At 44.3% G+C, this 20,212-nt stretch overlaps 1 protein-coding gene across 1 annotated transcript in view; it reads left to right on the top strand.

Moving 5' to 3' along the window:
• The window catches only part of LOC145337454 (high affinity cGMP-specific 3',5'-cyclic phosphodiesterase 9A-like), a 56,866-nt gene extending 37,199 nt beyond the window's left edge, over positions 1 to 19,667 (top strand). The window contains exons 11-17 of the mRNA XM_080182231.1: positions 3,246 to 3,350; positions 4,881 to 4,963; positions 7,243 to 7,399; positions 9,776 to 9,889; positions 10,644 to 10,748; positions 13,386 to 13,514; positions 19,554 to 19,667. Of these exons, the coding sequence (XP_080038357.1) occupies positions 3,246 to 3,350; positions 4,881 to 4,963; positions 7,243 to 7,399; positions 9,776 to 9,889; positions 10,644 to 10,748; positions 13,386 to 13,514; positions 19,554 to 19,667 (807 nt within the window). The remainder of the gene's footprint in view (positions 1 to 3,245; positions 3,351 to 4,880; positions 4,964 to 7,242; positions 7,400 to 9,775; positions 9,890 to 10,643; positions 10,749 to 13,385; positions 13,515 to 19,553) is intronic.
• The last annotated feature ends 545 nt before the right edge of the window (positions 19,668 to 20,212 follow it).

The raw sequence follows: 20,212 nt of genomic DNA, 5'->3' as shown, positions 1-20,212 counted from the left end.
CAAGCTGGGAATTGAACCCAGGTCCCTGGCGCTGTGAGGCACTGTGCCACCATGCCGCTCCAGTCTTGAATGTGTCCCCAGTGTGTTTTGAGTTGTTGGAACAAACTGACAACCATATCAACGCAACTGTATGTGGAAAATGTAGAGTTGTCACTGAGGAAAAGCAGGGCATATCCCTCTCTCACTAGATCAGAGTCACTGGCCACTCGAGTAGAAGGAGCACATCTCGGCCTTTTGGCTAAGATGCAAATAAGATCAAACCTTGGAGGAGGAGCTACGCCTACTCCAAACAGCTTGGACCATGTAGATCAAGCTCAAGACAGGAGGTGAGAGCCCTGTCTTGTCAGCTTGGATCGGGAATGTCCCAACTTGTTGGGACTCTGAATTGGATTTGATTGGATTGAATTGGAATAAAGAATAATAAAAAAATTAGCCTGGAAAGTGGCTTTCAGTTTCACAGTGAATCTGTGATAGGAAGGGTGCCACGTGAGAAGCAGTTTGCCCACGTTTGTTCAAACATTGTAGCGGTTTCTCAGGAAGATTTTCTTGTAGATGTTTTACAAACTCCTAACTAGCACTGAGCTCGTTGATGGTGGTTGTAACATTCATTAACCCACAAGGTGTCTATATATGATTACATCACCACTTAACTCTCATATAAATATGACGCAGTTTAAAACAAAATTAACCCATCCTTCGTTTAGTATTCTCATCCTGAGTAGTGAATATTTGAAATAGGAATAATTACAGAATGATTCCGCAGCCAGTCAGTTCATCGTGCACTTTGAAAGAACCATCCTATTAGTCCCACTCTTTATCTCCTTCACCAACCGTAACCCTGGAAACCTTCAAATATATTTCCAATTCCATTTTGAAAGTATTCAATCCTTTTCCGTCCCCCTTTCAGGCTGTGCGTCCCAGACCTTTACAACCTGCTGCATAGATGATTTGCTCCTTATCTCCCACCTCTGGTTCTTTTGCCACTCTGATGAATATGGATATATAGAGGGCTTGGCAAGGCTTGCAGCATGCAGCCCAATAATCCCACTTGTAAATAACAGCCCTCTTTAATTGAAGGACCAGCGCTGGCCACATTCTGGGATTTTTGCCACAAACGAGTATCAAACCTCAGGGAAATGGAATTGAGGGGTTATATTCGTAACATTTACGCCTTCCGGGGTCTGAGTCAGTCAGTGTGGCTTCAAGGCCTAATCTAGGCTTCAACTACATCTAGACCAAGTGATTGGTGCAAGACTGAGGGAGTAGTGAATTGTCAGAGGTGTTGTCCTTCGTATGAGCTGCTAAGCTGCACTTTTCCAAGTGTTGGACAACATTCCTGAATTTCTTGTGGCTTTCCACAAAAATCTCAGCCTCTGTTAGCCGGTCAGTATGTGTTTCCTATCAGAGCCATGTTTCGAATGTGTCTCGGTACTACACTGCTATTGCATTGGCTACTTAACTTGTTGGTTTAGCTCAGTTAGCTGGACATCTGACCAACGATACAGAGTGAAGCCAACAGCGTGGGTTCAATTCCTGCACCGGCTGAGGTTATTCATGAAACTCCCCACCTTCTCAACCTTATCCCTCGCCTGAGGTGTGGTGATCCTCAGGTTAAATCACCACCAGTCAGCCCTCCCCCTCCAAGGGGAGAACAGCCTCTGGTCATCTGGGACTGTGCAATGGCAACTTTACTTTCCCTAACCAGCCGAGGAAGCTGACTAGTCTCAAAGTTGAAGCCACACTGGAAGACCACATCTCTGTAATGATCATCTAGTAAGAAGTCTCACAACACCAGGTTAAAGTCCAACAGGTTGATTTGGTAGCAAACGCCACTAGCTTTTGGAGCACTGCCCCTTCATCAGGTGAGAGACTCACCTGACAAAGGGGCAACGTCCCGAAAGCTAATGGCGTTTGCTACCAAACAAGCCTGTTGGACTTTAACCTGGTGTTGTGAGACTTCTTACTGTGTTTAGCCCAGTTCAACACCAGCATCTCCACATCATGACCACCTAGTGACAGCTCTGGATCATTCAAGCTGTCAACTGCATAGTTGAAGTTAATGGCAAATGTTATCCATTATAAACAGGCTTCACTGTGTGATGTTGGATGAATTGAACAGAGAACTTATTTCAGACAGATGCTCTTGACAGATCAGTAAGACAGATTGTGCCAGCATTTTCCACTGACCTGACCTCTTTCTTCCCAGTGTTTTGTCCCTCATCTGCTGGTCTCTGCATCTCTTTTAGGTCATTTCATTTTCACCCAACACATTTTTTTGCAGTGCATTAGTTTCTCTTTGACCTGCCTCACTGGCTGTTGTTTAGTATCTCTGTCTGCCAGGCCCACCCTAATTTCTTTGGCTGGAATTCTCCCATCCCCTCCCCTCCCCCTGCCACTTCATAGAACTTCTGCGCTCTAGAAGGAGGCCATTCAGCCCATCTGCACCAACCACAATCTCACCCAGGCCATATCCCCACAACACCATGCATTTACCCTAGCCAGCCCCCTGACACTACGGGACAATTTAACATGGCCAATCAGCCTAACCTGCACATTTTTGAACTGTGGGAGGAAACTGGAGCACCCGGAGGAAACCCACGCAGACATGGGGAGAACATGCAGACTCCACACAGACAGTGACCCAAGCTGGGAATCGAATCCAGATCCCTGATGCTGTGAGGTAGCAGTGCTAACCACTGTGCCACCTTACTTGTATTCTAGTAGGCAGGCGCCTGACCATGTAAAGGTCCATTGAATTTGGGCAGGATTCTCCGGTTTTCAGGCCAGCGCAGCCGGAGAATCCCACTCTTTATTTTTCCCCTTGAACTCCCTCTCTCACATACCCCTTGCTAACGGTCTAGACTCAAGTCTAGACTGCAGGATAACCATTTAGATGAGGTGCCAGAGCACTGATGGTTATGGAACCATGTCTGTGTGGAGTCAGCACATTCTCCACGTGGCTGCCTTCTTCTGGGTGCTCCGATCTCCTCACACAGCCCAGATGTGCGAATTAGGATGATTGGCCATGCTAAATAGTCCCTACCGTTAGGGGGAATTAGCAGGATAAATGGGTGGGGTTATGGGAATAGGGCCTAGGTGGGATTGTGGTCAGTACAGACTCGATGGGCTGAATGGCCTTTTGTTGGGGTTCTATGATTCATTCTTCAGCAAAGGATCTAGATTTACAGGAGCGAACTAATGATAGTGGCTCCCACTAATGATAATCTTTTATATTGTCCACCCAGCTCAGCATTCAGGAGAATTACCGGAATAATCCTTTCCACAACTTCCGACACTGTTTCTGCGTGACACAGATGATGTACGGCATAATCCATCTGTGCAACCTACAGGTGGGTGGAGAATTGAGGTCACACTAACATGACTACATCCCATGATTGTATTCCCTCTTTCCTGGTCACCAGTTCAGGTGTAAGAGCTATATTTGGGGAAACCTCTTGGTTTATGTTTACACTTGTCATGGGAGTTTTAAACCTAATCTGGGAAACAGCCAACCCAAAGTTTAAAGCTTTTTTCAAAAGTTTATTTCAAGTTAATGTAAGTAGGTTTACAGTAACACTGCAATGAAGTTACTGTGAAAATTCCCTATTTTCTGTTCATAGAATCCCTCCACTGCAGAAGAAGGCCATTTGGCCCATTGGGCCAGCACCAACCACAATCCACTGAGGCCCTATCTCCATTATCCCATGTATTTACCCTGCTAATCCCCCTAATGGAAACTTTAGCATTGCTAATCAACCTAACCTGCACATCTTTGGACTGTGAGAGGCAGCCAGAACACCCCAAGGAAACCCTTGCAGACACAGGGAGAATGTGCAAACTCCACACAGTGACCCGAGGCTGGAATCGAACCTGGGTCTCTGGCACTGTGAGGCAGCAGTGCTAACCACCTGTTACCAGACTCAAATGAAGTAATGGAACATGGCTGAGTAAGACAAAAACAGATTATCAGTGATCGCAATAGGAATTTGGAAGAGATTTTGTTTACCTAAAAACATGGAACTTGCTACCAATAGGAACTGAAGCAAATAGCATTGACACACTTAAGGGAGGCTGAAGGATAAAGGAACAGGAGGAAATGATGCAAGGGTGAAGTAGGATGGATGGAAGCTCATGTGGGGCATGAGGAAGCACTGTGGTTAACACTGCTGCCTCACAGCACCAGGGACCCAAGTTCAATTATGGCCTTGGGTCGCTGTTTGTGTGGGGACTGTACGTTCTCCCTGTGTCTGTGCGGGTTTCCTCTGAGTCCTCCAGTTTCCTCCCACAGTCCATTGATGTGTAGATTAGGTGGATTGGCCGTGCTAAATTGTCCCAAGATGTGTAGGTTAGGGGGATTAGTGGGGTAAATATGTGGGGATGGGACTTGGGTAAGATGATTTGTTGAAGAGTTGGTATAGACACGAGGGGTTGAATAGCCTCCTGCACTGTAGGGAATCCACGGGAGAGACATCAGCATGGATCATTTGAACTAAATGGGATGATTCTGCGCTGTAAATTCTTTGCTCTGTAGAAATAAAATTACGTAGAATTTAACAATGTGTTCCAGTCTCATGTGCACATTTAATACCTCACCTACGTCTTTCTACTCCACACACAGGTTGCCATTTTGGCCTTAATAGTCTCTGCTCTTTCTCTAATTATCCTCTTGCCCTTAATATAATTAATGTATTTAATGTGCCAACAGTTTGAACCACCTCATCAGTTTGTGGTACATATTCTTCTATGAAAGTACAGAGAGAGAGGGAACATTCTGTGTCTGAGCTGGAATTGGACCCAGCCTCCAGAGTGCAAAAATAAGCTCCTGATTTTTACAACCAACCAGCAATTACATCACTGTTATTTTCATTGCACCTGAACAGGAGAAGCTGAGTCTGACAGATTTGGTGATCTTAATGACCGGAGCAATCTGCCATGACCTGGATCATCCTGGATATAATAACACGTGAGTATGATTGTAAAATAACAACCTAACTACCTGCCTGCAGATTGATGGGGATTGACTGTCTCGCATTCATTTGTTAACACGAGGAAAACTACAACTTGAGTAATATGCTGGGACCTCCTGCTGAATAAAACAGTGCGTTACACGGGCAGCTGTGTACACAGCACGGCGCATTACATGGGAGCTGTGTACATGGCATGGCGAGTACACTGCATGGCACATTACACAGGCAGCTGTGTACACCGGACAGTGCATTACACAGGCAGCTGTGTACACCGGACAGTGCATTACACAGGCAGCTGTGTACACCGGACAGTGCATTACACAGGCAGCTGTGTACACCGGACAGTGCATTATGCAGGCAACTGTGTACACCGGACAGTGCATTACACGGGCAGCTGTGTGCAGTGCACGGCGCGCAACACGGGTGGCTGTGATAGATGGGGGCTGTGTTTACGTAAGTAGCTGAGGCTCAAGCACTGATCCTTGTAGCATTCCATTCATCACGCTCTACTTACCTAAAAATACCCAGCTTATTCTTATTCTATGTTCTGTCTGCCTCTAAAAATCCAGATATATTGCATCTACTGATTCCCCCTTATCTACTCTACTGAATGCAACTTCAAACACCTCTAATAGATTTCCAAAATATGATATCCTTTTCACAAACCATTTTGAATTTGCCTAATCATACTATTATTTCCTCAGTGCCTTGTTACTAATTTAGATTCTATATTCCCAATTTCTATTTTTCCCTGTTACTCATTGCAGATTAACTGACCAAATCCCTGTTTTGTCCAAAATGTAGAAAGTTCTGGAAGATCTAAACCAATGCATCTATGTTGTATACAACCACCTCATTTTAAAACATTAGGATGTAGGCGATCAGGTCCGCAATCCCACCTGATTGGTACCACATTTACAAAATATCCACCCTCTCCACCACTGACCTTCATTAGCAGCAGTGTGTACTATCTACAAGATGCACTGCAAAAATTCACCAGGGATCCTTAGACAGCACCTGCCAAACCCACGACCATTTGCATGTAGAAGGACAAGGGCCTTCTTGATACATCAGAACACCATCAGCTACAAGTTCCTCTCCAAGCCCCTCAGCATCCTGACTTGGAAATACATCACCCTTCCTTCACAGTTGCTGGATCAACGTTATGGAATTCCTTCCCAAACAGCATTGTGGGTCAACACTCACCATGTGCACTGCAACGTTTCATGGCAGCAGCTCAACACCACTTTCACAAGGACAACTGGGGATGGGCAATAAATGCTGGCCAGCCAGTGATGCCCGAATGAAGTGTCAGGGGGATTAGCAGGTTAAAAATGTAGGATTACAGGAATAGGGCCTGGGTGGGATTGTGTTCAGTGCAGACTTGATGGACTAAATGGCCTGTTTCAGCACTGGAGGGATTCTAAGATGAATAATTAACCCTACCTTCATTACTCAATGTTAGACCTAAAATATTTGGTTTGCTGGGGAAAAAAAATTTCTCTCAAATGCATTCCATGAGCGCTTCTCCAAGTACGTCTGCGAATTGAGTTTGCCCAGTTTATATGTCCCCCAGGGTTATTGCTTATCCTTCTTCCATGGTTCTTAATTTCCTGCCTTATAGTCTGTCCAAGTCTCTGATTACTTTTAGGGAGGGTTTTCAATGTTCCTTGGCTCCAGCTATAACAATTCTACATCCTGAGTTTTCTGAGCTCAGATCCTTTCATCCTTTTTGTTTTCCTTTATTATCACGGCTACCTCGTTCATTTTTTCCACTCTGTCCATCTTTTTGACAAGTCAAACACCCTGAATTATTTACTTCCCAACTTCAATCACCCTGCAATCACAAATCAGATGTGGATAATAGCTTAAACCCATTATCTCTACTTGTGCCATTAATTCATCTATCTTGTTATAAATGTTTTGCGCATTCATGTATAGCTCAGTTTTACCTTTCTATTTTTTTCTCCAGTGTGGCCTTTTATTAATGTTTGATTGCCTTCATTTAAACACTCTATCCCTGCCTGAGGCATTCAACTTGATTTTACCCAGATCGCTTTACAATCTTGATCTTTCTCTTCATATGGGGTTGGGGAGTTGCATGAACTGTGCAGTGTATTAAACAGAGGAACTGTGTGGATTGAACACTCTGTCCCGTAGGGGAATCTGTATGTGGGGATTCCAAAACCACGGTTTAAACTGTGTTTGAGACCCTCACCTACAAAACGGATGATGAAGCCTTAACCGAGGTGTCTGCTTTCTAAATGTTATTCAGATACCAGATCAATGCCCGCACTGAGCTCGCTGTCCGGTACAACGACATCTCCCCCCTGGAGAACCATCATTGTGCTGTCGCCTTCCAGATTCTCTCTCAGCCAGAATGCAATATCTTCGCTAATGTGGATCCGGAGGTCTTTAAACAGATTAGACAGGTCAGTGATCACAGCGTTTACTGGAGACACATCAGCATCTGAACACACAGATCAGCTCCCTTATTCTCTCTATGGGCTGCCATTAGCAGCCTTTCCCCCTGTTTCTGTGGCTATGACTCATCTTTCATTCCCTCACCCTCTCACTTTCTTTGCCTTTTAGCTTTGACAAAGGGTCATCTGGACTCAAAACGTCAGCTCTTTTCTCTCCTTACAGATGTTGCCACGCCTGCTGAGATTTTCCAGCCTTTTCTCTTTTGCTCACTTCCTGGAAGCCCTTCGAGCCAATTTCCAGGTTTTTTCAATGTGTTTCCACACATCTTGAATTCACTTCAAGACATTTTCATTAATTAACTTCTTTTCACTTCATTTCATGAGATGTGCTGTCACTGGCTAAGCCCTGCATTTGTTGCCCATCTCTAACTGCCCTCCAAATCAGGGGGCATTTGAGAGTTAACCACGTTGCTGTGGATCTGAAGTCACACGTAGGCCAGGTCAGGTAAGGACATCAGATTTCCTTCCCTGAAGGACATTAGTGAACCAGAATTTGTTTTTATGACAATCAATTTAGACTTTTAATTCCAGATTTTTACGGGATGCAAATTTCACCATTTGCCATGGTGGGATTTGAACTTGGGTCCCCAGAGCATTACCCTGCATCTCTCAACTCTAGACTAACGTAAACCACCACATCACCATGTAGTGAACATTCATCAGTTAGTTGAATCCATTATTGCTTTTTTAATTAAGTTTGTTCATTGCATGTTCCCAATACCTGTGTTTATGATACAACACAAAATTAACATTTTTTTAAAATTCATTTACGGGTGAGGGTGTTGCTGGCTAGGCCAGCATTTACTGCCTATCCTTAATTGCCCTCGAGAAGGAGGTGATGAGTAGCCTTCTTGAACTGCTGCAGTCCATGTGGGGCAGGTACACCCACAGTACTGTTTGGAAAGGAGTTCCAGAGTTTTGACTCAGCAACAGTGAAGGAACAACGATATATTTCCATGTCAGGGTGATGAGTGGTTTGGGGAATGCTAAACCTGTCAGTTATCTGTCAGTCACCATCAACTGGTGCATTCCCATAGCAACACCTTGATCAATCAACCAGCATTCTCCTCCCACGGGTTTTTGCCTTAAACTTCTTGCAGAAGGAAGATGACAGTCTAGTGTCTGGAACGCACTGCCTGGGAGTGTGGTTGGAGGCAGGTTCAATCAAGGCATTCTAGAGGGCATTGGATGATTATTTGATTAGGAACAATATGCAGGGGGCAGGGTGGAGAATAGGCAGGGGAATGGCACCCCAAAATACTCATGTGAGTACAGACATGATGGGCCATATGGCCTCAGCCTGTGCTGCAATGATTCTGTGAAATGTAACCGAGCCAAGCTTACTATTAGAGCCAGAATATCAGGGAGTGAGTTCAGAAAGTATGTCTTCATATAGAGGAATAGTGGAAATTTGGAACTCATTCTGAAGTAGCTGTCAAGATTAGGATAGACTGTTGTTAGGAGGGTACGGAGTGACATGGATGAAAGATATGTAAATAGGGTTGAGGTGTCACAGAATCTCTACAGTGCAGAAGGGGGCCATTCAGCCCATTGAGTCTACACTGACTCTCGGCAGAGCATCTTACCCAGGCCCACCCCCTGCCATATCCCTGGGATGGCATGGTAGCACAGTGGTTAGCACTGCTGCATCACAGTGCCAGGGACCCGGGTTCAATTCCCACCCTGGGTGACGGAGTTTGCACATTCTCCCTCTGTCAGTGTGGGTATCCTCCAGATGTTCCAGTTTCCTCCCACAGGCCAAAGATGTGCAAGTTAGGTGGATTGGCCATGGTAAAATGCCCATTAGTATCCCAAGAGGTGTAGTTTGATGGGGTAAATGCATGGGGTTATGGCCCTGGATGAGATGCTCCATCGGACAGTTGATACAAACTCAATGGGTCAAATGTCCTCCTTCTGCACTGCAAGGTTTCAATGATTCTATGAACCCTGCTAATCCATCTAACCCACACATCTTTGGACTGTGGGAGGAAACCGGAGCACACGGAGGAAACTCACGGAGACACAAGGAGAATGTGCGGAGTTTGCACTATCACCCAGGGCTGGACTTGAACTTGGGTCCCTGATGCTGAGAGGCAGCAATGCTAACCACTGTGCCAGCGTGCAGAGCAGACATGACCTAACTAATGGCACAACAGGTTTGGAAGCGTTGAGTGCCCTATGCTTGGTTCTATATTCCAATAGTCCTGCTCACCTTTTCCCTGTAAACGACTTACTGCAATTAAGGCTCTTAATTATCCTGTGATTGCTATAGGCCAGACTAATGTTTTCCAACATCCTCCGCCCAATTTCCTGCTTTTCCTACAGGGAATTATTACGCTTATCCTAGCGACAGACATGGCTCGACATGGAGAGATATTGGACACATTCAAACCAAAAGTTGCCACTTTTGACTTCTCAAATGAAGAACACGTAATAAGTGTAAGTAAAACAAACATTCAGATTAATGAAAGATCATTTTAGACTGCAAAGTTACTGGCTGCAAGTGTTTGCAGGCTCCTTAGCGTAGTCTCAGAGTCAGGCAGCCCAAAATACAGCAGGTGAGATGAAATATTGATGAGACTGTGTAACTCCAGGAGTCAATTGGAGTTATACAGCACGAAATAAAGCAAAGCCTAAACCACAAGCCTGTGGTGAACACAACAGGTCCCAATGGGAGAAAAGAATAAAGACCCGCTCAGGGGCCTGCTGTATACAGGGTTCAGTATACAAGCTCCATCTGGTTAGTCAGTTACCAATCCCCAGGGAGCTCGTATTCAATGAGTCCTACAGGGAGATCAAGCAGTGATTTTCCCCATGCAAGTCATGGGGGTTATCACAGGCTGGAATGTAGTGTCCATGATTTTCTGTCAGGGTCTATGTGGAGGCTCTGATATTGGGGCTGTGGAAGGGTATTTCTATGCTGGAATGTTCCTCATTCCTGGCCTTCCGAATATTTAGTATTTGAGCAGCTGAAGAAAGCTGCAATTGGATCCAGGTAAACATATGGCTTAATCATTTGACCCTTTTTTATAAGGGGAAAAGTTGAGTATAACTTAAATATGCTGGGCTTGAGGAGAGGTCGGAAAGCTGAGAGTTGCCAGAAGGGAGAGATCGTTGAAGGCTGATGGTTTCGGATTGTGACAAAGCAGAAATGTATGAACTCGCTGACAGCATTTTTCCTTCCTTTTCCAAGCTGAAGATGCTTCTTATCAAGTGCTGTGATATTTCTAATGAAGTGCGACCTACAGAGGTGGCAGATCCTTGGGTTGATTGCTTGCTTGAAGAATACTTTACACAGGTGAAGGGCACATAGCTAAATGTCGCAAACTATAGTCAAAGTCTAGTCTTTACTATGAAGTTCCAACCACTTCATATGCTTGAAATAAAATAGTTCATCTCAATGTCTTTCTCAAAACTGTTTCGAAGTCCATCTAGTCTTACTAAGTTGACTGAATCATTTGGGACACTGTAGTGTCAAATCTCTCATGTTAAATCAGGAAACCGTCAATGTATTTTCCAAATGCTTCAATCAAGTCTATGTTCAGTAAACTCTGTCAGTCTGTTCCATAGACTGGTGTGAAATGGTTCCTCCAAGTTGCATCCTGCAGGAAGTTGCTGTGTGAATATATGTCCTCTGACTCTAATATTGGATGAGCGCAAAGAGCTTCTCTGCATCAGTTTGATACATGGAAACATGAATAGAAAATAGAAAGAGGAGTAGGCCATTCAGCCCTTTTGAGCCTGTTCTGCCATTCATTTTGATCCTGACTGATCATCAAATTCAATATCCTGAGATCCCCCTCACACACCCCCCCCATCCCCCCCCCCCCCCCCCCCATATCCCTCGATCCCTTTAGCCCCAACAGCAATTTTCAAATTCCTTCTTGAAATCACACAACGTTTTGGCCTTAACTATTTTCTGAGATAGTGAATTCCACACATTCACCACTCCCTGGGTGAAGAAATTTGTCCTCGCCTCCGAACTAAAAGATTTACCACTTACCCTCAAACTTTGATCCCCAATTCTGGACTCCCCCAACATCTGGAATATTCTTTCTGAACTGATCCTGTTAGAATTTTTGAAGTTTCTACGGGATGCCCTCTCACCTTAATTTCTTAGAATTAACTCGAAGTTAAACAGGCCATTTGACATAACTGGATTATGCTGAACAATAAGCTATGTGTGGCCATCCTCACGTTCTAATTAATCACTACGGTCAGCACTGCTGCCTCACAGCGGCAGGGATTCAGGTTCGACTCCAGCCTTGGATGACTTCTGTCTGTGTGGAGTTTGCACGTTCTCTCCATGTCTGCATGGGTTTCCTCTGGGTGATCCGCTTTCCTCCCACACTCCAAGATGTGCAGGTTAGGTGGATTGGCCGTGATAAATTGCCCTTTAAGTTTCCCAATGTGTGTAGTTTAGGGGGGAATTGTGGGGCAAGTGCATGGGGTTACAGGGATGGGGTGGGTGATGGGGAAGATGCTCTGTCGAAGGGTTAGTGCAGGCTCGATGGGTCAAGTGGCCTCCTTCTGCACTGTCTGGATTCTACGATAATCCTAAATCCATAACCTTTTTAAAGCTTCCATTATGTTTTATCTTTGCCTGCCGCAGTTCTTTTTTTGGTCTTGTGATTTCTAACTGTGTGGGGGACCCAAAATATGCCATGAGTACTGTGGCTGCCACTTGCTCCCTCATCCCGCATCAGTTTACCCAGCGGTAGGGGAAGCCCACACCAAGTACCCATTCCAGCAACCTTCACTGAGCAAGCTGGTGGTGGCTTCATTCTTACCAGGACACCTGGACCAATTTCAGTTTCCCCCAACCTCATTTACCACCCCCCACGGGGCTTTCTACCCTGCCCTTCCCCCATACACTTTGCCCCAATCCCCTTTATTGGGATATGCCAACCTTGACCCTGGTGAGAAACACTCCCCCCCCCCCCCCCCCACTTCTCCCTCCTAACATCCCTTAAACTCCAGCTCTGGTTCCTTGTTGTGGGGGACTGGGTGCAGTGCTGTGACAGGGACCAGGGTGATGCTGGCCATTGATTTCAAAGATTAGACATCCTCCACAGATGGTGTGGAAGGTCCTCCTTAAACCAGTTGACAGCCTGATGGCCAAGAGATCCCTACAGGGCCACCCACCACAGCGGAGGTGAGATCATGTTTTTGCTGGCGGGACTGATGGTTGTGAAACCCTGCCTTCCCCCTCACCCTACCGCAATTAAAAATCCAACCCGTTATGTGGTAGCATTCTTGTTGCCTCTTTAATTAGAATGGTTTTTGGCACCCCTACCTCCTTACAATGATCAACACTGAGATAAACGCAAAATATTGTGAGTGCTGGAATCTGAAACAAAAACAGAAAAATGCTAGAAAATCTCTACCGGTCTGACAGTGTCTGTGGGGAGAGAATAAGGGCCAACATTGGTTCTACCAAAGGGTCATCAAGACTCAACATCTAGATGACTCTTAACTTTGGTTCTACGCTCTCTCTTCACAAATGCTGTCAGACCTGCTGAGATTTTCCAGCATTTTTCTGCCTTTGTGTCAATGGCCATCATGGTTGGATTGAGTTTTCAGGCTGGGTTAAAACTTGGGTTAAACTTCAGGGTGAGGTTAGTGTTTTAAATTCAATGCAATTCAGATTTGGGTCGGAACCCATCAGAAGTCAGTACGAGAGCTTCAGTCTTGCTTATACTAGGGACAAAATTATATTTTTAGATAACATTTAAATTGAAGTCATAGGTTTGGATTGAGATATGAGTTCAGGTTGATGTGCTTCAGAGGATCAGAACTAAGTGGGTTTTAGTGTTGAAGTTAGTTAGTTTTGAGTTTAGCCTCAAAGCTTGCGTCTCTCTTTATAAGCAGGGAATAAAAAAGACTATTTGTTCTGGACATGCATCTTTATATAGTTACCTGTGTTTAATTGCAGAGTGACAGGGAGAAATCGGAAGGCCTTCCAGTAGCCCCGTTCATGGATCGAGATAAAGTTACCAAGCCCACAGCTCAGATTGGATTCATCAAATTTGTTCTCATACCAACATTTGAAACGCTGATGAAAGTAAGTTTAAGAATAAATACAATTCCTCTTTCGATCTTCGAATGAAATCAATGATCCCTTTCTTACCTCCATGCAGGTATGGCAAGCGATTCAAAAGGCAAATGCCATTTTGGGTGTTTTTTTTTATATGGATAAAAGAGTAAGAAAGTCTTGCTGCCATTGTACAGAGCTTTGATGCAACTGTATTTGGAGTACTGTGCACGGTTTTGGTCTCTTGTCATGGAGAGGCGCAGCAAAGATTCACTGGATTAATTCCTGGGGTAAAAGTGTTGTCCTATGATGAGAGATTAAGTAAAATGGCTCTGTACTCACTGGAGTTTATAAAAATGAGAGGTAATCTCATTTTAACATTGCCAAGGGGGCTTTATAGGGCAGCATGGTGGCACAGTGGTTCGTACTGCTGCCTCACAGCGCCAGGGGCCTGGATTTGATTCCTGGCTCGGAGTTTGCACTTTTTCCCTGCGTCTGTGTGGGTTTCCTCCAGGTGCTCCGGTTTCCTCCCACAGTCTGAAAGACGTGCTGGTTAGGTGCATTGGCCATGCTAAATTCTCCCTCAGTTTCCCGAAACAAATACTGGAGTGTAGCAATTAGATTTTCACAGTAACTTCATTGCAGTTTAATGTAAGTCTTCCGGTGACACTAATAAATATAATTTAAACTTGCGGATTGATGCTAAGAAGTTGTTTCCTCTGTCTTGAGATTTTACAACGATGAGGCATTGTCTTAGGAAAAGGATGAAGAATTTCCTCACTTGGGGTCGAAAGTCTTTGGTTGAGTATTTTCAAGGCTGCCCAAAACAGATATTTGGACTCTCGGAGAATACAAGGATATTAAGTATTAACAGAAAGTGCTGGTGATACAGGCAGGAGGGAGTTTCATTTGAATCACTCCAATTTTTCCCCTCACTACCCATCCAAAAGAGTTTGATTTTGATTTACTTCCTTTCTAAGCAGTGGTGTACTTCCCAATCCCTCGGTGTTGCTGTGAACCAATTTCTATTAATAACCTCACAGCAAACACTAGATACAATGGATTTCATTTTCCTGTCTAAAAGGGGTGAGTAGTATGATGGCATCACCCGCACCACCACACCCCCCTCCCCCCCACCCCGTGCAAGTACGTCATCATATCCCCAGCATCATGACAAATTTGATTTGCTTTATTATTGTCACATGTATCAGTATACAGTGAAGTATTGCTTCTTGTGCAATATACAGACAAAACATACCATACATGAAGGAAATGAGACAGTGCAGAATGTAGTGTTACGTTCTGTAATCATAGCTAGGGTGTGGAGAAAGATCAACTTAATACGAGGTAGGTCCATTCAAAAGTCTGACGACAGCAGGGAAGAAGCTGTTCTCGAGTTGGTTGGTATGTGACCTCAGACTTTTTCTCAGTGGAAGAGAGAATGTCCGGGGTTTGTGGGGTCATTGATTATGTTGGCTGCTTTTCCAAGGCAGCGGGAAGACAGAGTCAATGGATGGGAGGCTGGTTTGCGTGATGAAGTGGGCTTTGTTCATGACCCTTTGTATTTTCTTGCGGTCTTGGGCAGAGCAGGAGCCATACCAAGCTGCGATACAACCAGAAAGAATGCTTTCTATGGTGCACCTATAGAAGTTGGTGAGCTTCATAGTGGACACGCCAAATTTTCTTTGCCTCCTGAGAAAGTAGAGATGTTGGTAAGCCTTCTTAACTATAGCTTTGGCATGGAGGGACCAGGACAGGTTGTTGGTGATCTTGACACCTAGAAATGTCTTCACATGACCAGGCCCAGTGATTCTGAGTAGAGTCCAGTTTAAGATCGTGTTGGTACCTGTTTTAAACTTGATGTTTTAAAGAGAAACCTATAGGCAAAGCATCAATTTTAAATTGCGCAGTATATCTGTTACATTCAGCAATTAGTTTTTTGCAAGCTATTTCAGCTAGGAATGCACAGCGCCATACATGTATGGTACATGTTCAATTTTTGCATTAATTTTTCAAGGTAAAAATTGTCCTCTGGGACCTAATTTCAGCTTCACAGTGTCAGGAACCTGGTTTGAATTACTGACTTGGGTGATTCTGTGTGGAGTCTGTACGTTCTCCCTGTGTCTGCGTGGGTTGCCTCCGGATGCTCCAATTTCCTCGCACAGCCCGAAAGACGCGTTGGTTAGGTGCATTGGCCATGCCAAATTCTCCCTCAGTGTACCCAAACAGTGTGGCGACGAGGGAATTTTCATAGTAACTTCATTGCAGCGTTAACATAAACCTACTTGTGACAATTATTTTAAACTTTTAAGTTAAAGTTTATTTACTAACTTTTAACTTTCCACGATGAGATTAATTAGTCTTATATGTGATGGTATCGAAATTCAAAAGTTCGATAATGTAGATGGAGCCAAACTTGGATGGAGACCCTTTTCTGATGGAAAATGGCAGATTGACTTGCAGTACAGCAAAGCAGTATAGCTGCTTCTCCCAGCTGTGTGTGTATATAGGGGGGCGGGGGGGGGGGTTTATGTCACATCACAGTACTCCCATCTCTCCACTTTGGTTTTTGACAAATCCACTACTGGAAAAGTTAATTGTGTTTCTCTCCTGATAGATGCTGGCAGGCACATTGTGTTTTTCCAGCTTCCTTTGTTCTTAACATTAAGAATTTGAAAGAAAGGCTGCAGTGTCTTTTATCCTGACAGACTAGTGGATTCCGATGGCCAGGCCTAGCTAGGTTTTGCATAAATCCCTTTGAATTTGAGCACTGCAGCCCACAGCGGCCATGAACATCTCTTCAGGAATTAAGGTGGTGCACATTTCTTCGCTGCTGCCTGATTAGCTCGTATTCATAAAATCTCCTACAGCGCACAAGCAGGCCATTTGGCCCATTGAGTCTGTGCTGACCAGAATCCCAAACAGGTCCTATCCCCATAACCTCATGCATTTACCCATCTAGTCCCCCTGACACCAAGGGGCGACTTTGCATGGCCAATCCACCTAACCCGCACATCTTTTGGACTGAGAGAGGAAACTGGCGCACCCAGAAGAAACCCACTCAGACATGGGGAGAACGTGCAAATTTCCACAAGACAATGACCCGAGGTGGAAATCGAACTTGGGTCCCTCAGTGAGGCAGCAGTGTTAACCACTGTGCCACTATGACTGGATTATTCAAAAATCGCAACCAGACATGGCTTTGGTCATTTTAAATAGCCAGTGTCCAGTTTTCAGATACTCAGTTGGTCTGATATCATCTGTAGCAAAAAAAATAGTGGTAATGTTTCAAGGTTCTGAGTAAACTTTGCTGCTTTCTCCATGTATGTTGGCAGACCTGCTGCACATTTCCATTGCTTTCTCTTTCTGATTTCCAGCGTTCTGCTGTATAAGGGATACGGTAATTGGCCAAGAAGGTGAACTCAAGATCATCCATGATATCGTAGCCTAGTGGGGCAGACTCAAGGGGCTGTACAGACAACTGTAGCTCCTATGTTATTGTGTTGAATGGCTTTTCTGTTAATCTATTTCATCAGGTGAAGGTGAGGAGTGTTAGGGCTGGGCAGTGAATGACTATTTTGGCTACTCGTTAGTAAGTACTTTTTGGGGCAATGTAGAGCTGTACAAGTTTGACAATTGTATATATTTTTCAGTTAACCCATTCTATGGCTTCTCACGGAATAGGATTGCCAATTCATCAGTTAGTTTTAGTCACAGGCTCATGCCTGCCAGAAACTGGATTGAAATCATCTAATATCATTTCACTGAGGATATTTTATCAGTCTGAACTGAATTTGAACCCAAGTTCCAAATCCTCACTGAATTATACTCTTTCTCTAAGGTTGATCATCACAAAGATTACTCCCACGGTAGAATTTTCCAATAGGATTGGCTAACATCCATCATGAGGCTCTCTGGCTGTTTTTTTTAGTTATTTATGCCTTTGAGTGAGATTCTCCGATTTTGTTTGCCTCACCGCTGCCGTCAGCGAGAATGGAGAATTTGACACTCAGCCAAATCTCCATTCACTGCAACGGGACTGGAGAATCCCAGCTGCGAGTGAGGTCGGAGAATTCCAGTCTCTGTCACAGGCTTGGCATGGGGTAGGAATTTTGCCAAATTTATGGCAGTAAATCAGGAATCCCGTGCATTCATTCCAGACATGTTTAAACTTGCTGGTTGAATTAGTTACTTTATTCATTTCAACATGAACAATTGATGAACTGATGTTTCATAAGTGTACCCAGTGCCAGCAGAGAATCTACATAAGAACGAGGAGCAGGAGTAGACAATCTGGCCCCTCGAGCCTGCTCTGCCATTCAATAAGATCATGGCTGATCTTTTCATGGACTCAGCTCCACTTACCCGCCCACTCACCATTACCCTTAATTCCTTTACTGTTCAAAGATTTATCTATGCTTGCTATAAAAACATTCACTGGACAGGGAGTTCCTCCTTCTTCTCCTCCTCATTGCGCTGTTATGTTCTATTTAGGTTAGAGGGCCATTAGATTTGTTCCACTGGTCAGCGCAACATCGAGGGCCGAAGGGCCTGTACTGCGCTGTAATGTTCTATGTTGAACTCAGTCCTAAATCTGTTCCCCCTATTATCCCTCTTTCCCTCCAAATGTCCAGGATCCAAGCTATCCCACTCCCTCTAATTTCTTCTCACAAGAGATCTGTCAAATTTTCACCAAGACTAAAAAGAGTTTGAAATTATGGTAAGAGAGCAAAAGAGCCGCCCTTAATTCACCCATGCAATGGGTGTGCCAGTCGCTTTAGCTGCTACCCTACCCTTCCAGCTGTGGGGCTGCAAATGAGAGTCATGGTGATTGTAACTTAAATCTTGGTAGGTGGCCATTCACTGACTGATGATGCCAGCTTCAGGAAATCACATCAAACCATTTGATAATTTTGTGCAGAGACACCAGAGGTGTTGGGGTTAGTTTAATAGTATAATCCATCTTTGAGTCAGAAGATTGTGGTTCGAGTCTCAGATACTTAGCCCCAAATCTAATCTGATTTTGGTGCATTGCTGGGGGAGGCACTGCGCAGCGGAGTTGCTTTCAGTTGAGATGTTAAGGGAAAGCTGTACCAGTGGACAGAAGCGATCCAATTGCGCCAACGTCCCTAAAACAGATTATTTGGCCAATTATTAGCTCTTACAAATGCACGACTTGATTTGTTAATCTACAATAACAACATAAACACATTTCAATACAATAGTGAAGTTTCTTGGAACATTCTCAAACATCATGAAGTGAAAATAGCATCAAACCCATAATGATATTGGGGATGGTATCCAAGATCAGTTTTAAAGAGGAAGAGAGTTGGAGACCTTGAGGGAGGGAATTCCTGAACTTGGGCCTCAGCTATAGCCACTAATGATGGAGCAATTAAAGTTAGAGATGCTCAAGAACATTACGAAATACTTCAATGGGCGCAAAGCATCCTGAAGTGATTGGCACTAAACAAATGCATAGAACTGTTTTGTTATTTGGGATGCGGGGGAAATAAAGTTTATTAGTGTCACAAGCAGGCTTACATTAACACTACAATGAAGTTGCTTGCTGCACTCCGGCATTTGTTCAGGCACACTGAGGGAGAATTTAGCATAGCCAATGCACCTAACCAGCATATCTTTCAGACGGTGAGAGAAAACTGGAGCATCCAGAGGAAACACATGGGGAGAACGTGCAGACCTAACATAGACAGTGACCCAAGCTGGGGATTGAACCTGTGTCCCTGGAACTATGGGGCAGCAGTGTTAACCACTGTGCCACCATGCAGCCCATGGCACAACAAGGTGTGCTCCTTTTAATGAGTTCAAAGGCACAGTTTGAAAGCAGTGTATAGGAAATATTATTCTCCATCTCTCATTTGCTATGTCTGACTAACTACATAATGTGGAGAGAATGCAAGATACTATCAAACAGACATCTCTCTAAAACATGTCTCCTAAAAGTTTGCACCATGGGCAATACGCCACGTGAAGGTTGTGCCTGACTGGGTTTGATTATTACAGCACCATCATGCTGAGTTGTACTGATTGTTCCATATTTGCTGTTAGTTATTCCCCCAGATTGAAGAAGCTATGGTACAGCCTTTGCGAGATTCGAGAGATCGCTATGAAGAGCTGAAACAGATCGATGATGCAATGAACGAGGTAAATGCAGCCAGTTAGTAGTGTGTACTTATTGCAATTTCCTACAATTGGAGCTCCTCCAACGATTTAGGGGCGATCAAGTTGAGGTGTAAAAAGTATGGATGAGGTAGATGTGGAGCGGATGATTTCACTTGTGGGTCACTCTAGGACAAGAGGTCACAACCTTGGGATAAGGGAAAAGTAGTTGAGGGAAAACTACTTTTCCCAAAGGTTTGTAAATCTGTGGCATTCATTACCCCAAAATGCTGTGGATGCTGGGGCAATGAGTGAGTAAATTTAAAGAGGAGTTAGACAGATTTTTTAATTGGTAATGGGTTGAAGAGTTATGGGGGGAAATGGCAGGAAAATGGTGATGGGAAGCATATGAGCCATGATTGAAAGGTGGAGCAGATTCATTGGGTCAAATGGCCTAATTCTGCTCCTACATCACAGGAACTTATGACTTGTTGCCCTGTCTGAGCTGTTTTTAATGGTTTTGAATTTAGAATGGAACTGGGAAATAATCCCCCATTTTGTAACTTGCACTGGTGACACCAATCATCTCAATGTAATTTTTCCATCAA

This window comes from Carcharhinus amblyrhynchos, unplaced genomic scaffold (assembly GCF_965287045.1).
Source record: "Carcharhinus amblyrhynchos unplaced genomic scaffold, sCarAmb.v2.hapA scaffold_49, whole genome shotgun sequence".
Taxonomy (NCBI): domain Eukaryota; kingdom Metazoa; phylum Chordata; class Chondrichthyes; order Carcharhiniformes; family Carcharhinidae; genus Carcharhinus; species Carcharhinus amblyrhynchos.
Note: the sequence above shows the minus strand (reverse complement) of the source record. Positions and strands in the feature narration are given on the sequence as shown.